The 14,948-nt window shown below is 42.7% G+C and overlaps 1 protein-coding gene across 2 annotated transcripts in view; it reads left to right on the top strand.

The window, feature by feature from the left end:
* SEMA4B (semaphorin 4B) overlaps positions 1-14,948 on the top strand; it is a 37,886-nt gene that overhangs the window by 13,509 nt on the left and 9,429 nt on the right. For both annotated transcript variants that reach the window (XM_020965282.2, XM_020965272.2), the window contains 3 exons: positions 12,869-13,032; positions 13,445-13,507; positions 14,214-14,312. In XM_020965282.2, coding sequence (XP_020820941.1) covers positions 12,869-13,032; positions 13,445-13,507; positions 14,214-14,312 — 326 coding nt within the window. The remainder of the gene's footprint in view (positions 1-12,868; positions 13,033-13,444; positions 13,508-14,213; positions 14,313-14,948) is intronic.

Here is a 14,948-nt window from a genome sequence, read left to right as displayed (position 1 = left end):
ACCTCCTTAAGAGCCCCTGATGAAAGGAACTGTAGAATACAGAACATTGTTATTATATAGATGGCTGCTTCATAACCATGCCCACCTCCACAGGCTGCTTGTGAGCACATGTTTACACACAACAGAACACACCCCCACAAAGTGGTTCATAAACACATTTATGGCCGATTGTATAGGCCTTCCCAGGCCATTGGTGCACATATTTACCCACAGGCACTGGTAAACATTTACTCTTTGGGTGAATGTATGTATGTGTATGTGAAAAAAACCATCATACTTATAATTCACATTTATATGACAATTTAGGGCTTATAAAGTACTTTTCTCACAACACGCCTGAGAGGTAGGTTGTGCAAGTTTATCCCTATTTTACAAATGAGGGAACCAAGACATAGAGACCTCAGAGGACCATAGATTTAGAGCCAGGAGGAACCTCAGAGTTCATGTAATCCAGCCTCATCATTGTATAGATAAAGGGCACAAAATGGAGGTCCAGAGGGTTTAATTGACTCACTTAAGGTCACAAAGCTCAGAAGTGGCAGAATCAGATTTGGATGGCAGTTCCGAACCTCCAGAGCCTCCACTCTTTCAGATCCCAAAGTTAGTAAATGGGAGAGCTGGGATCAGAACCAGGCCTGCTGACTTCTAAGTCCAACAGCGTGAGGTTTGCGGACCCCTCTGGAAGTCTGGTGAAACCCACAGATGGACTCCTTCTCAGAATAATATTTTTAAATTATTAAGGGAAAGGCTAAATCTTAGTTAGAAGTTAGTGAAAATAAGGTTGTATTTTTTCCCCATCCAACATCACTGAGTCCTTCAGGTTAAGAATCCTTATGTTACAGCATGCAGTTTCCTGTGCGTGTGTATGAGCATTCACATTCTTTCAAGTTGCCCCTACACCAATGTTGGCACAGCCTTCTTTGCCACTGCCGACTATTTCTGTCTAGTCACTTTGCTTTTCATCTCTCCTTTTCATATATTCAGCCTCTAGTAGAAGGGGGAGGTCCCGATGGGAGGCTGCCCAGGCGACAGAATAGTCTTACCCCTGGAGTGTTACCTCAGGCCGTTTCCTGCTTTTTCCCTTGGGGGCTTGTTAGATGTTCCTGGCAGAGGATTTGCCCTTGGGGCCTATGGCCACAGTGGACTGCTTGGCACAATGACATAGTTTCCCTCCCTCATGGAACAGGTTTAGAGATATGGAGAGATGGAGGATGGCTTAAATACTACTGTCTTACTTCCCTACCCTCTTCACCCTCACCACTCTTACATGACCCCTGAGATCCCAGGGCATCCAAATGACTGAACTGTGGGCTTCATCCATGATCTCAGACAAAAGCACCATGTATCAAAGAGAGAGACTGCTGCCATCTTTGATGATGGCCCTATCTAATCCCACATCTGCTTGGGACCCTTTATGCTTGGCACCGGGAGTAAGGCTGTGGGTGTTTTTGTTCCTATTCATGGCCTACCTACTCCTTATGGTTCTCACACAATGACACCAGTGAATGAGGAGGGAAGACCACAGCCCAGCTTGGGAGGGGCTTTACCACAGTACGGACTGTAGGTCATGGCTGGCCAAGTAAGGACTTCTTAGCTGTTGAAATGATTTGCCTTGGTGAATGGAAATGCTTCCAGTATTTCTTTGGAATTTTGAGTTCTGTTTTATTGGAAACAGAATTTTCCTTGTGTTTGTAACCTCTAGCTTCAGGAACTAAACTGCTATCCAGAGCTTAAAGACCAGAAGTGTTGTTGACTGAAAATGGTGACACAGACCAGTTGGACCTCAGGATCCTGTTAGAGCAAGCCTCTACAATGCTTCTTCAGCTTTCACATGTTTTATTAGGACTACTTGTTTACATAATTAAAGTGAGTTATTAATCTCCAGCTGCCCGAGAAATTGCTAGACTGAATGGAAAAGGACTGAACTCAGTAATTTTGAAACTGACATTTATCAGCTGTGTGACATTGGGCAAAACACCCTCTCTGGGCCTCAGTTCCTCTTCTGTTGGACTAGGGAATCGGACTAGATAGCCTCTGAGGTCCCTTCCAGCTCTAGATTATAATTAGGAAAATTGGGAGTGTAGAAAACTGCACTCACAGCATATTTGACAGGAGGACTCTGCCACAGTGCCCTCTGTGTCCTGTGATGAAGCTGGATGTCAATGTCACTGAACAGTGGAACTGAAAAGACCAGGGTATGAATTGTGGGTCCTTCCCATGCTGGCTTTGTATTTCTCTTCTTGCTGGTGGAACTGATTGTTTGCAAGGCTTGTCTGTGTGTATGAATCTGTGCCTTTACTTCGGTGGCTGCCAGATACCTTTGCTGTCCCTTTTCACCTCTGATTTAGTGGTATTTTCATGGCAGCCCTGATGCCCACCTTTCTTTAGATGGTCCTAATCCAACTCACCCTTCTCTAGTGAGATATCCTGCCTTTGGCGCTTCATTTTTCTAAGAAATTGCTCAAATGGTGCGTCTCAATCAAAGGAACATTCTTAGGAGGGGCCTCTTTTTCCCCGTTCTCAGGAACCTTGGCTGTGGCAGTACCCTGAAATTCAAAGAAAGTAAACGGAAGTGAACAAACCAGCACCAGTAGTCTTTCACTTTCCCTGGGTTCTGGGCCTCGCCTCACCTTGCACTCATTACCTCTCTTGTTCCTGCTAGTCCCCATCCCGTCCACGTTGTAACCTATATTCTGCCAAATGTTGAAATGCCAGCGACTCCTGTGCTAAATTGGCAAAATGTGACCTTTCAGTGCACAGCCTGGGCACACCTGAAGCATATGGCAGGTTGCCTGACTGTAAGGTGTCTGTGGCTCAAGTAGAAAGCTGGGCTTAGGGGATATCCTTAGCCTCTCTATCTAATACTATCTTCTTTGCTGGAGCAGTTAGGTGGTGCAGTGGTTAGAGCATTGGACCTGGATCTAGAAAGACCTGAGTTCAAATCTGACCTCACACACTTACCAGCCTGTGACCCTGGACAAGTCACTTAACCTGTCTGCCTCAGTTTTCTCATATGCAAAATGGGTATAATAATGGTATCTATTTCATAGAGTTGTTGTAAGGATCAAATGATATATATCAAATGATAATACACACCAAGAGCTTTGCAAACCTTAAAGTGCTTTTAAATGCTGGCTATTATTATTAAGCCATTCCTACATTAGAGCAGAATCCGAACTGGTAAGATGGCAATAAGAATGAATCATCATTTCAGTAGGAGGCAAGAAAGTACTTAAGGTCACCCTACCCCAACTAAAGGCTGGGTGGAACCTTTCTATGATAGAGCCCCTCCCCAGGGTCAGGGCTAATGGATTTCTCTGATAATGCACTTTCAAAGACCTTGTTTTTAGCTGAGAGTTTTTACCTCTCCCTTGGAGAAGATAATGTCAGAACTGAAAAGTGTATTCTGTTAGAAGGTATTTCTACATTTCTCTTTGCATTTCTCCTTTTTTAATAGCTTTCTAAGGCCTTCTGCTCCCAGATAGTCCTTGCCAGCTCCACTCGGTCATTCTCATACACCTCTATTCTCATTCCTGGTCCGTTTTTTGTTTCCTAATTTTTTTCCATGTATATTTTGTTTCTGTGAGGAGCAGAGATGGACCTTGGAAAATCAGGCCTTCATGAGATGCTTGTAGGTCCTGTACAAAAGGACAAGATGCTCTTGGCCTGTGCTGTTCTCAGGTCTCATTAGCTCTTCCTCTCCTAACCCTTTGGTAGAGTCTAATTGATTTTCCTGAAATATTATCTTCCTGTCTCTGAGTTTGTCTCCAGAAAATTCACTGTTGAAATTGCTCTTATTTCCAAATTTGTTAGCTTTATATTTGACTCTCTCTTGGGCACTCTCTGAAAAACCCCATATGAGTATCATTGGCCTATGGCAAAAACAGGACTTTCCACTCTATATGTGATACACTTCAGAAAAATCCTTTGTGCCTTGACAGTGTTCTTTCAGGGTTCAACTATTTAGAGAAAGGATTCTTTTTTTAAAAATATAATTTATTTATTTCTAGTTTTCAACATTCACTTCCATAAGATTTTGAACTTTAAATTTTTCCCTCTCTTTCTCCTCCCCCTCCCCAAGATGGCATGCAATCTAATACAGGCCCTACTTATGCATGCATATTAAGCATTTTTTCACATTTGTCATGATATAAAGAAGAATTAGAACCAATGGGAGGAACCACGAGAAAGAAGAAACAAAACAAAATAACAAAAGAAAAGGAGAGCCAATAGTATGCTTCCATCGGCATTCGGACTCTATAGCTCTTTCTCTGGATATGGGAGGGAAAGGATTCTTAACTTTTCTGGTATCATGGCCCTCTTTGGCAGTCTGGTGAAGCCAGTGGATCTCTTCTCAGAATAATGTTTTAAAATGCATAAAATGAAATACATAGAATTACAAAGCAAATATTAAAATAAAGTAAAATAATAATCATAATTACTAGAATTTATATAGCACTTTAAGGTTCGCAAAAGTGTTTTACTTTATCCTCACAACAACCCTGAGAAATAGGTGCTGATTTTTAAAAAAAGTTCACTGACCTCTGATTTCAGAAACACCTAGACTAGGAGAAAAGTTGGGAAATTGATTTTTTGGTCTGTCTTTGCAGTGTTCATGTAAAAACCCCAACTCTGAGAGCACAGTGAATTGGGGAAGACAGGGTATTTGTATTTGTGGGGAGAGAAGACAGTGGTAGTACCAGGGGAAAGTGATAATAATAGAAATAAATAATAATAATTTTTAAAATAATAACTAGCTAGCATTTATATGAAGCTTTAAGATTTTACAAACATTATTTCATTTCATCCTTACAACAACCCTATGATGTAGGTGCTATTATTATCCCCATTTTATAGAAACTGAGGCAGATAGAAGTTAAAGTGACTTGCTTGGGGTCATGCAGCTAGCAAGTATCTGAGGCCAGTTTTGAACTCAGGTTTTCCTGTCTCCAGGCCCAGCACTCAATCTATTGCATCAATTAGGTAATTTAAATACACTGAAAATCCCAAAACTTTATTTTTAGCCATTTAATCCAGGCTGTCTTTGGTTGGTCCTTTTTTTCTTTGGACCTTTTTTAACTCTTAAAAAGAAGTCAAACTAACTCATTTCCCTTTTCCTATCTTTGCCTGTCTTCTGTGGATACATTCACAAAGATATAGACAAAAGACTTCCACAGAGGGCATAGGAGAGAAAGCAAGGAGGTTAGCTAATTTTACTCAGACCTTGTATAAGAGAGAATTTGCTGTTATTTGCATTTGTTAAGGTCAGCCTCATGTTAAATACTGTACAGAATAGGGAACTAAAGATAGTTCCCACCCAAAGATGCTCAGTCTAAAAACAGATTGAAATGCAGTCTGAGTGACCATACCTTGGAATAGTATAGAAAAGACCACCTGGCAGAGATGTGTGGGGGCATTTGACAAGCTCTGTAGTGTTGAATCAATCCCACTCACTCAAAAAAAAAAAAGGCTATTTCTCATCAAGCATTTGGAAATGAAGCAGTGTGAGAGGAAAGATAGGTCAAAGAATCATTTTCCCAACTTTCCTCCTGTTCTAGGAGTTACAAAATCAGAGGTCAGTGAACTTTTTAAAAAATTAGCACCTACTTCCCAGGGTTGTTGTGGGAATAAAGTAAAACACTTTTGTTAACCTTAAAGTGTTATACAAATTCTAGCAATCACTATTATTATTCTACTGTTTGAAATTGGAAAAGACAATATACACATATACACATACATATGTATGTTGTGTGTCTGTGTCCAATCCCTTCATTTTACAAATGAGGAAACCAAGGCTCAGATAAGTTGAGTGACTCACCCAAGGTAATACAGATAAATGACAAAGCTAGGATTTGAATCCATTTCCTCCAAATCCATATCCAGCATTCTTTCCACAGAATGGTAGAAGAGTGTAGAATAGACTAAACCTGTTGTGTTTTCTTTTGTATTAGCTAGGAAAAATGCTCATGTATTCACTGCATGCCCCTACTTTACCCTATTGCATATACTTAGCAGGCAAAGCTTTTGTGCCAGGACCCTGAGCTTAGGAATCCTTGGATTCTGAAGAACGAGGGTAATGCCTCATAGAAACATATTTTCATGAGATCTGAGATTTTTCTCTGCATTCTATGCTGATCTCCTAGAAGTCCAGGAATTGAATATTGACCATAGCTCTTGCTTAGAGCATTTTCCTTCGGCCCACTCTGGCCACCTCACACCCCATCGTTGTGGATACACCTGGCTTGAGGGCAAGGGACGGGTCCTCTTCCATTTTTATTGTCCTTTTGGTTATTGTCCTGCAACTTAGCATGAAGAGGGTTTTTGGAGCCAAAGGTCTCTCTCTAGGGAACATGACCTCTGGGGAGTCCAATGTTCAGGCCTTGACCCTAATGACTGCAAGTGAGGGTGCCCATGGCCTGTCACCCAAAGGGACAGTTGCCTGATGTTTTGAGGTAAGGGTGGTACTGTGCCCTAGCCTGGAGAGAAGAGATGGACTCAGATTCAGATTCCCGGGCCCTTCCCTGCCCTAGCACACTTGGGTGGTGCTGACAAGAGGAAATGCATCCGGAATACAGACTGGCCCCAATTCACTGCTGAGTCAGCATTCACCACCCTGCCCCAGGGATGAGAGCACAAGGTAGTCTGTAACTTGGTATAAAGTTACTGGGGGAAAGGGGCTTGTGATTGCTAATGGGAACATCTTCAGAGAGTCAGGTTTGGGGTTGAGGCACTAGCTCCTTTGACTTCTGGAGCTAACATTCTGGGGCATACCCCTGTCACCTGCCCCCTAGAACCATAGGGGTGATTAACCTTTTTTATGTCACAAACTTTTTGGTAACTGGTGAAGACTATGGACCCCTATCTTCTCAAGAATAATGTTTTAAAATGCATAAAATAAAATATGTCAGATTACAAAGGAAACTGACCATACTGAAATATAATTATCTAAATGCTGAAGCAAAAACCAAGTTTTCTATTGCAGGGTAAGAACCTTTGCCCTAGGGTGTAGTTGAAGGGAAGTACAGGGAAAGACATTCCCTGCTCCACCATTCTTGGAGATAGCTTTTAATATTTAACCAGGTTTCTTGCTGAGACAAGAAAGTATGTGTGGGGGAGGGTGGATTTTGGCCCTTCTGTTGAGGAGAGAAGGGAGCAGTGGACTGAGACTGAGGAGGAAGGGGAAGGGGAGGGCAGGCCTCTGAGTCACTGCTCTCCTGCTCAGTAGGGTGGGGAGAGCGCTGAACCCTTTTCTGGTCTCACCTCAGAGAGCTCCACATTTCCACCTGAGTCACTAGGATTGGGAGAAACTTTAGGTGAGGCCGGGAGCTGGGCAAATAATGCATCATTTCCTGCTGATACGGTCCCAGGCCTCCTACGGTGGGGGAGCAGGAGATAAAGAATACTCTGGTGCCTCTACTGTATGTCAGCTTCACCCATCCTGAAGAATCCAGCTCATTTGTTTCTAAGGCAGCAAGAAAGACCTCCTTTAACCTCATCTTATACTAGGGAGCTTAATCCCAGGGAAACTCAACAACTGGGCTCTCTGGATATAAGCCTGGCCAGGCCAGTGAGGTGGCCTAGTAGATGGATGGAGCACAGAACTTGGGGGTTAGGAAGATCTAGGTTTGAAACCCACCTCAGACATTAATTATCTGTGTGTGTCTGTGGCCAAGTCATTTAACCTCTCAGTTTTTGTTTTGTTTGTTTGTTTTGGTGTTAGGCAATTGGGGTTAAGTAACTTGCCCAGGGTCACACAGCTAGTAAGTGTCAAGTGTTTGGTCTGAGTCTGGATTTGAACTCAGGTCCTCCTGACTTCAGGGCCGGTACTTTATCTACTGCACCACCTAGCTGCCCCCATTTAACCTCTCTGAGCCTCAGTTTCCTCATCTGTAAAATGGCCATACTGTTATCTGCAACACTTCACAGGGTTTCTTTGAGGATCAAATGAGTTAATATAGGATATCCCAAAAGTCTTGGTTCAATTAATAGTTTTAAAACTGCACCAAGACTTTGGGACATCATGTATGGGATGCCATATTATATATTTGGGGACATCATATATACACAGACATACAACATACATATGCATGTGTATGTGTACATGTATGTGTGAGTGTGTATATATATACATATACATATACATATACATATACATATACATATACATATACCTATACATATACATATACATATACATATACTTTATATATATATATATATATATATAGTACTTTGCAAACCTGTCCAGGTTGTCCAACTATAACGTGCTTTCTTTAAAGTCAGTTATTATTTCAGTCAGTCATTCAAAAAGCCTTTATTAAGTGCCTGCCATGTGTAGCTGCACTAGATGCTAGAGATACTGTCACAATGAATGTTTAGTGCTTTACAATTTACAAAGCCTCTCTGTAGTCATTATCTCATTTAATGTTCACAGCCACTCTGTGAGATAGGGAATATAAGTATTATTATCCCCATTTCACAGATGAGGGTAAGTGACTACTTAATCAAGTAACAGAGAAAGGACCCTGGAGCTTCGGATGCCACCAATCATTGCTTTTTTTCTACTCCTCCAGATTTATTGTTTTGTTCCCAGAGAAGGAAGTGAGATCATCCGAGGAGGATAGGTGGGCTTGGGCTTTTCTGGAGGGGAAAACGGAGATCTTTGGGCCAGATGGGAACAAGATCCTCAGGTCTTGCTGCTCCCCCCTCCCCCTTACCCCCAGTGTAAGTGGGAAGACTCGCCATGCCTCAGGCAAGCTCTGTTCTCTAGAGTGCTGGACAAACCCGTCTGAGATGTCAGGCTCTCAGGTTTACAAGCCCCAATAGGCACAGAGACACGCTCTCATGATCCCCGAGGAAACAAGAGGTGTACAGATATACTCACACAAGCATAAAAACACATGCTTGTGAGCATTGTGAAGTACATACAAGGAAGGACACACACAGAGGTATGTGCACACGTGCAAAAAGCAATAAAGGCTTGTTGACATGCATATGCTATCTACAAATGAAAACACATACAAGCACAGGCGTGTACAAAGGCGTAGGCACACACACATGCAAGAACAGGTAGAGAGAGACATTTAACCACAGTCACAGACAGTATGGTCACAAAGGAGCAAACTTATTTGAGATCTGTTGTCTGTCCTAGGCAAACACATTTATATAGAAACATTGAGGCTGAGGAAAAGAGCTGATTTCTAATCAGAGGACCCAAGTTTGAATTATACTTTCATCACTTATCTGTATAACCTTGGGCAAATCACTTAATCTTCTAGGCCTTGGTTTCCTCATGTTTTAATTAAAGAAATTATATTCAATGGCCTCTGATGCTCCTTCCAGCTCTAAATCTATATGAGCTTATGTGTGTACTGACATGCATGTTCTATTTATGTGTATGTGTATGTGTATACATACACATACATCATGTCACTGTCTATATTTGTGTTTGTGTAATATTTATGGTCTTTCTTTCCTAGGTTTGCATACTGCCTTGTCTTGTGATGTAAGAGGCATTAGTTTCAGTCCATGCCCAATCACCATGGGACCAGACAGTGTCGTACTCTGGGTTCTTTTCCTCTGGGGCCAAGCAAAACAAGTATAATCTGTCTTCTGTATGATATTCCTTAAAATACATGAAAATGGCCCCCCTGAATCTTTTCTCTAGTAGGTAGAGGTAGATTATAGCCCCAGAACCTTCTGAATGATTGCAGATACGCTCATGGAATCAAATGGTTTTGCACCAAATGGCCTCTAAATTCTTTTTATCTGTAAACCTCTTTGATTATATGATTGATACATCTCAAATTGAGCCCTCCAAACATGGCAGGGTGAAACTGAGTCTCCAGTGACCCTGGGCACTCACAATGGCAGGTAGAGTAGAACTAAGATTCCTTCAGGGCTCTTTGGTATTGGAGTTTCCCTCTTTCAAAGACTAGTCCTACTCATCAGGCATATCAAAATCTGATGTGGTCATACACTGTTGAAATTTAAAATGTATAAAGTGAGAGGCCTTCTCTGCCTGCCAGAATTCAGCTACAGGTAACTAAAGGAAAATAGTGAGAGAACTATGGAAGATCCTGGCTCTCTGAATTTAGGAGATGGGCAGGGGTGGGGAAGGGAAGAAGAATCCTCTCCTTGAACCTGGAAACTTTGTGGTAAGGGTGAGATGTCTTGGTTGGTTTAGTATCGCTTTCTTCCTTTGGACAAAATACAATTGATAGTCTGGAATAATTTTACATAGATATATAGATATATACATACATATATGTGTATGTATATGTATGCATGCACGTATATATACACATACATGCATACACACGTATATGGCTCAGCATATTGGGCAAATTACAATTTATATACTACAGTGATTTTGTATACATACATGCCCACATATGGTGAACGAGGGATGGGCTGGCTAACTTAGGAGAGAAAGTTGTCTTACTACAGGAAGTGAGAGCTGGAGCCTGGGTTCTCTTTCTGGCTTACCTTGGCCAGCTGCCTGAACGACACTGAGCTATTATTCTCCATTCTCCTCTCCCAGGTCTTAGTTTCTCCAGTGTGGCAATGACTGCCCCACCCCCTGAGTTTCTCTTCTATAACACTAAGATAGTTTTACCCCCTAGAGGCATAACTGAAGGTAGTATAGTGGGAATTCTAAGAGCTTTGCTTTACACACTTTTATAGAATCAGACCATGAGAAAATAACAGCTCGCATTTATACAGTAGCACTTTAAGTTTGCCCAGTGCTTAAGAAAAATAGGGAAATATTTTATAGGTAAGGAAACTGAGGCTTTGAGGAACCGGGTGATTTGCGCAGGATCACATAGCTAGCTAGCAAATATCTACAGTAGAATTTAAATCCAGATCTTTTCTTATTTCAAGTCTAATGTTCTAACTGTTATCCCTGCTACTTCTAAATTCTCTTTTCTCTCTAAGACTAGGACAAATTAAGAAACTCTTATGCAGTCAGTGTTTCCTGAGGGCCTGCAATGTGCAGAGCATTGTTGGGGCAGAAGGGAAGTAGAAAAGAAATAGAAGACGTCGTTATAGCCTTTAAAATGAAGATTGAGTCAGAGTAACAGAGGAAAGGTCATGGTTGTAGTGAGCACCCTTCCATTGGTACACCTTGGGTAGCTGTACTTCATATCATCCTTATCTCTAACCAGCCCTTCCTGGAGAGCTGAAGGTGGAATGGGGCAGGGAGCTCATTCCAAAGGTTGATAAGCATGTGGTTCAAAGTACAAACAGCTCATCAATATAAAAGTAATTAGACATCAACTAATTGGGAAAACTTTCCAAAGGCAGAGAGACTAGAACAAGGAAGTCACGGAATTAGCACTGGAAAATTACTACTAACGTCAGGAACTATGAAGTGACAACAGGAATGTGAAGTGGCCCAACAAAGCCAAAAGGGGAGTATTTCTGAGATGTGGCATCTCCCAGAAAGTCTGGCTTCACTCAGGGTCAATAGATGCTAGAGAGTCACTTAATCTCTCTCCATCCAAAGTTGGCATCAAAAGCCTTTTAGTGCAAAGTTGGAATTAGGATTGTAGGATCTGAGATTTGAGAGCTGGAAGGGACCCTCTTGGCCTTCTAGGTTGACCTGTACCTAGTCATTGGTCATCCAGCCTCTGTTCAAAACTTTCCAATGAAGGGCAGCCGTCACGTCCACACTGAGGTTTCTCCAAGCTTAAAATCCCTAGATCCCTCAAATAATCTTCAAAGGGCATGGCTCCAGGATCCTTCACCATCCTTGTTGCCTTCCTATGGATACTCTCCAGCTTACCAATGTTGGGGTCTCCTTCCTGTTCTAAGAACAGGGATTTTCACTGACTGTCCCCCATGCCTGGCATGCGCTCCCTCTTTATCTTTGCCTCTTGGCTTCAAGCACTAGCTAAATTCCCTCCTTCTACAAGGACCTTTCATAGTCTCCTTAATGCTAGTGCCTTCTCTCTGTAGGTTATCTCTAATTTTTCCAGTATGTATTTTGGTCACATATAGTTGTTTTCATGTTGTCTCCTCCATTGGACTCGTTGAGATCTGGGACAGTCTTTCTTTGCACCCCTTGTGCTTAAGTCCTGTGCCTGACACATAGTAGGTGCTTAATAAATAGATGTTGCCTTGCCTTGCCTGGATTTCCTAAACCAGGGTTGGGGAACCTGTGGTCTCAAGGCCACCCCTGTCCTAAACTGTGACACCTAGAGCTGAGTGTAGACTGCAGATATGGTGAGGCAGAGTGCAGTCACTGTCTCTGAGAAGTCAGATCTGTCTTAATGCTGATTCTCAGGGATATAGAATTCACAGTTAAGAGAGCATCAAAGTAGGGTCTTTCTTCTGGGTGGGGAAGGCAGCATCTCAGCGCACATCAAACCAACTACCATCACTGTGAACAATACACACACACAATCTGGTTTAACAATCAGAAGAGCATTTCAGCAGCATGTAGGTTAGACCCCCTCTTTCTTCCCCACACATCTCATATGTTGACACTGTTGTCCCGATAGGCAGATTATTTATGTTCATGGCTGATCAGGCCAAGTCTTCGAACTTCCTTTTCAAGTGATTTGCTTAGGGGATTTTTGTATGAATTATTTTTGTACAAATTGTTTCAAATGTTTCCAGAAAAATATGGGTTGCAAGCCAATCCCTAGCATGATTTCTTGTGTATTAGTATGTGTAACTCTGAATTATTCTCACTGTCATAAGTTCTCTCTCCATCCCCGCCCCCCGATCATTTCACTGTGGATTTTACACGATATGGACCCTGACTAACATTTCAAAAATTGTTCTTCAACTCTCTGGGAGGTAGATACTGGAGAAATAGCATTTGGCCAACCCCTAGTGATGGCAGCATCTCTCTGCACAGATTCCCAAGAGCGGACCGTGTGGAGGTTTGAAGCAGAGGGCATCACCAACTATACAGCACTACTGCTGAGCAAAGATGGAAAAACACTGTTTGTGGGGGCCCGGGAGGCCCTCTTTGCTCTCAACAGCAGTAGCAGTTTCCTGCCCGGGGGACACTACCAGAAGGTAAGAGAGAATCAGTGGTCAGAGATCTGGGAGAAGGTGGACAGAGTGAAAGAAAAGAATAGGTGAGGAGGCACTTAGGTCTTCTGGGACAGAATTTTTAACATACAGAAGGGGGAAGAAGTGTTAATTAATATTCTGTGGAGTGGTTCCCTATTTGTTATGTTCTGCTAAGTCCTTTCAATCACAACAGAAAAATGGGTTGTGAACTCTCAGGGTGATTTTGTATAGCACTCATAATATTCTTTACGATAATTTACTGCTTAAGGTGCCATTAACACATTTTTAGCACAAACCTCTTGGACCATCATGGCAAATCCCCAAGGGCTAGAGAACCACTAAATGAGAGTCCTTATTCCACCCTTCCTCTTTCTTTGTATTAACTTGTTCTTGGGGGTGGGGGGTTGTCTTCTAGCTGCCATGGAGTGCCGACCCAGAGAAGAAGCGCCAGTGTGTCTTCAAGGGAAAGGACTCACAGGTGAATGGGGTGGGGCCAGGGGAGAAAGGTGCCATAGGCTGAGGAAGGAGCGGAAAATTATGGGAGGGTCTGGCCCCCAAATAGAGTCCTCCTGGGAAAGCAATACTGACTAATCCCTTTTCTGATTTGATATCAAGGGACTTTATCCAGTTGAAATTAAATATCCATTGACCTCTGCCCTAGCCAGCTGCTGTGAGAGGAAAAATGAGTAACTCAGAAGGAAATCTTCCCTTCTGGAAGGGAGTAGGCCTTATCTCTGATTGTCTTGATACTGGGCTGCTGAGAGACATGGAACCATGTGTAGCAATCCCAGCACACAACTGACTCGTGACATCTCTGAGACCCCTTGTTTTCGGCCAAAGCCCTGTAGTTTGTGGGATGGGGGCAGTATTGGGAATTCCTTTGAGGGCGATGTTCCCCTCCCCAGAGGTCCCCACAGATGTTCCCTGGCCTTGAGAACCTTGGATAGACTGGGTTATTCTGGAGCATTCCATCTTCCCCCATCTCAGTCACTTTGGTGGCGTCCAGGAGTCTAATCCAGTCTAAGAAGCCTGCAGCCACCCCAGGTTCATGTAGTCTTCTTCCCTGGCATCCCCAGAATTGACTGCTATATATCATGATGGGACTCAGCAGTATTTGTATACAATAATGAAAGAGGGAATGGGTGGAGGGGTGCAGGATGGTGATGGTTGTTTCTTCCTCCTAGAGGGACTGTCACAACTACATCAAGCTTCTTCAGCCATTCAACAGCAGCCACCTGTACACCTGTGGTACAGCTGCCTTCAGCCCAGTCTGTGCCTATGTAGTAAGTGACAGCCCTAGCGACTCACCACCCGCTTCCTTGGGCCCCTGGGAGAGCCGTCTCAGTTCTCTGACACACCAAACTAAAACAGGTTGCCAAATGCACCCAGCTCCATTTCATGGAGGGAAGCTGTTTTGCAACTCTTCCTGAAAATGCTGGGGAGAAGGGTCACAAATCTGGGGCTGGATGGGACCTCATAGTCCATCTACTCCAACCCCCTTATTTGACAGATCTCAGGAGGTTAAGTCACTTGTTCAAGGTCATGTAGCATCTGAGGAAGGATTTGAACCCAGGTCTTCTAAGGTAGCTAAGTAGAACAGTGGAACACTGGGCCTGGAAAACTCTACAGTAGTTATTCTTTCCCCATCTTGACTTTCCCCATCATAGTTTTGACATATCTAAGGTTGGCATAAGAAATTAAATGGGAAGTTTGGGGGAGTTCTGTAGAAGCCACAGATGACACGTGAAGGCCAGCAGGTGTCACGGAAAAAGTTTAGAAACTCAGAAATGCATAAGATATATGTATAGTATTGTATAACATAAACATATTTTATCTTTTAATACTGTAAACACCCCATTAAAAAAAAATTCAGACTTCCTTCTCGGATAGGAAGGGAGAGCCAAAAAGTTTTAGGTAGA

This window comes from Phascolarctos cinereus, unplaced genomic scaffold (genome assembly GCF_003287225.1).
Source record: "Phascolarctos cinereus isolate Bilbo 61053 unplaced genomic scaffold, phaCin_HiC Scaffold_3;HRSCAF=262, whole genome shotgun sequence".
Taxonomy (NCBI): domain Eukaryota; kingdom Metazoa; phylum Chordata; class Mammalia; order Diprotodontia; family Phascolarctidae; genus Phascolarctos; species Phascolarctos cinereus.
Note: the sequence above shows the minus strand (reverse complement) of the source record. Positions and strands in the feature narration are given on the sequence as shown.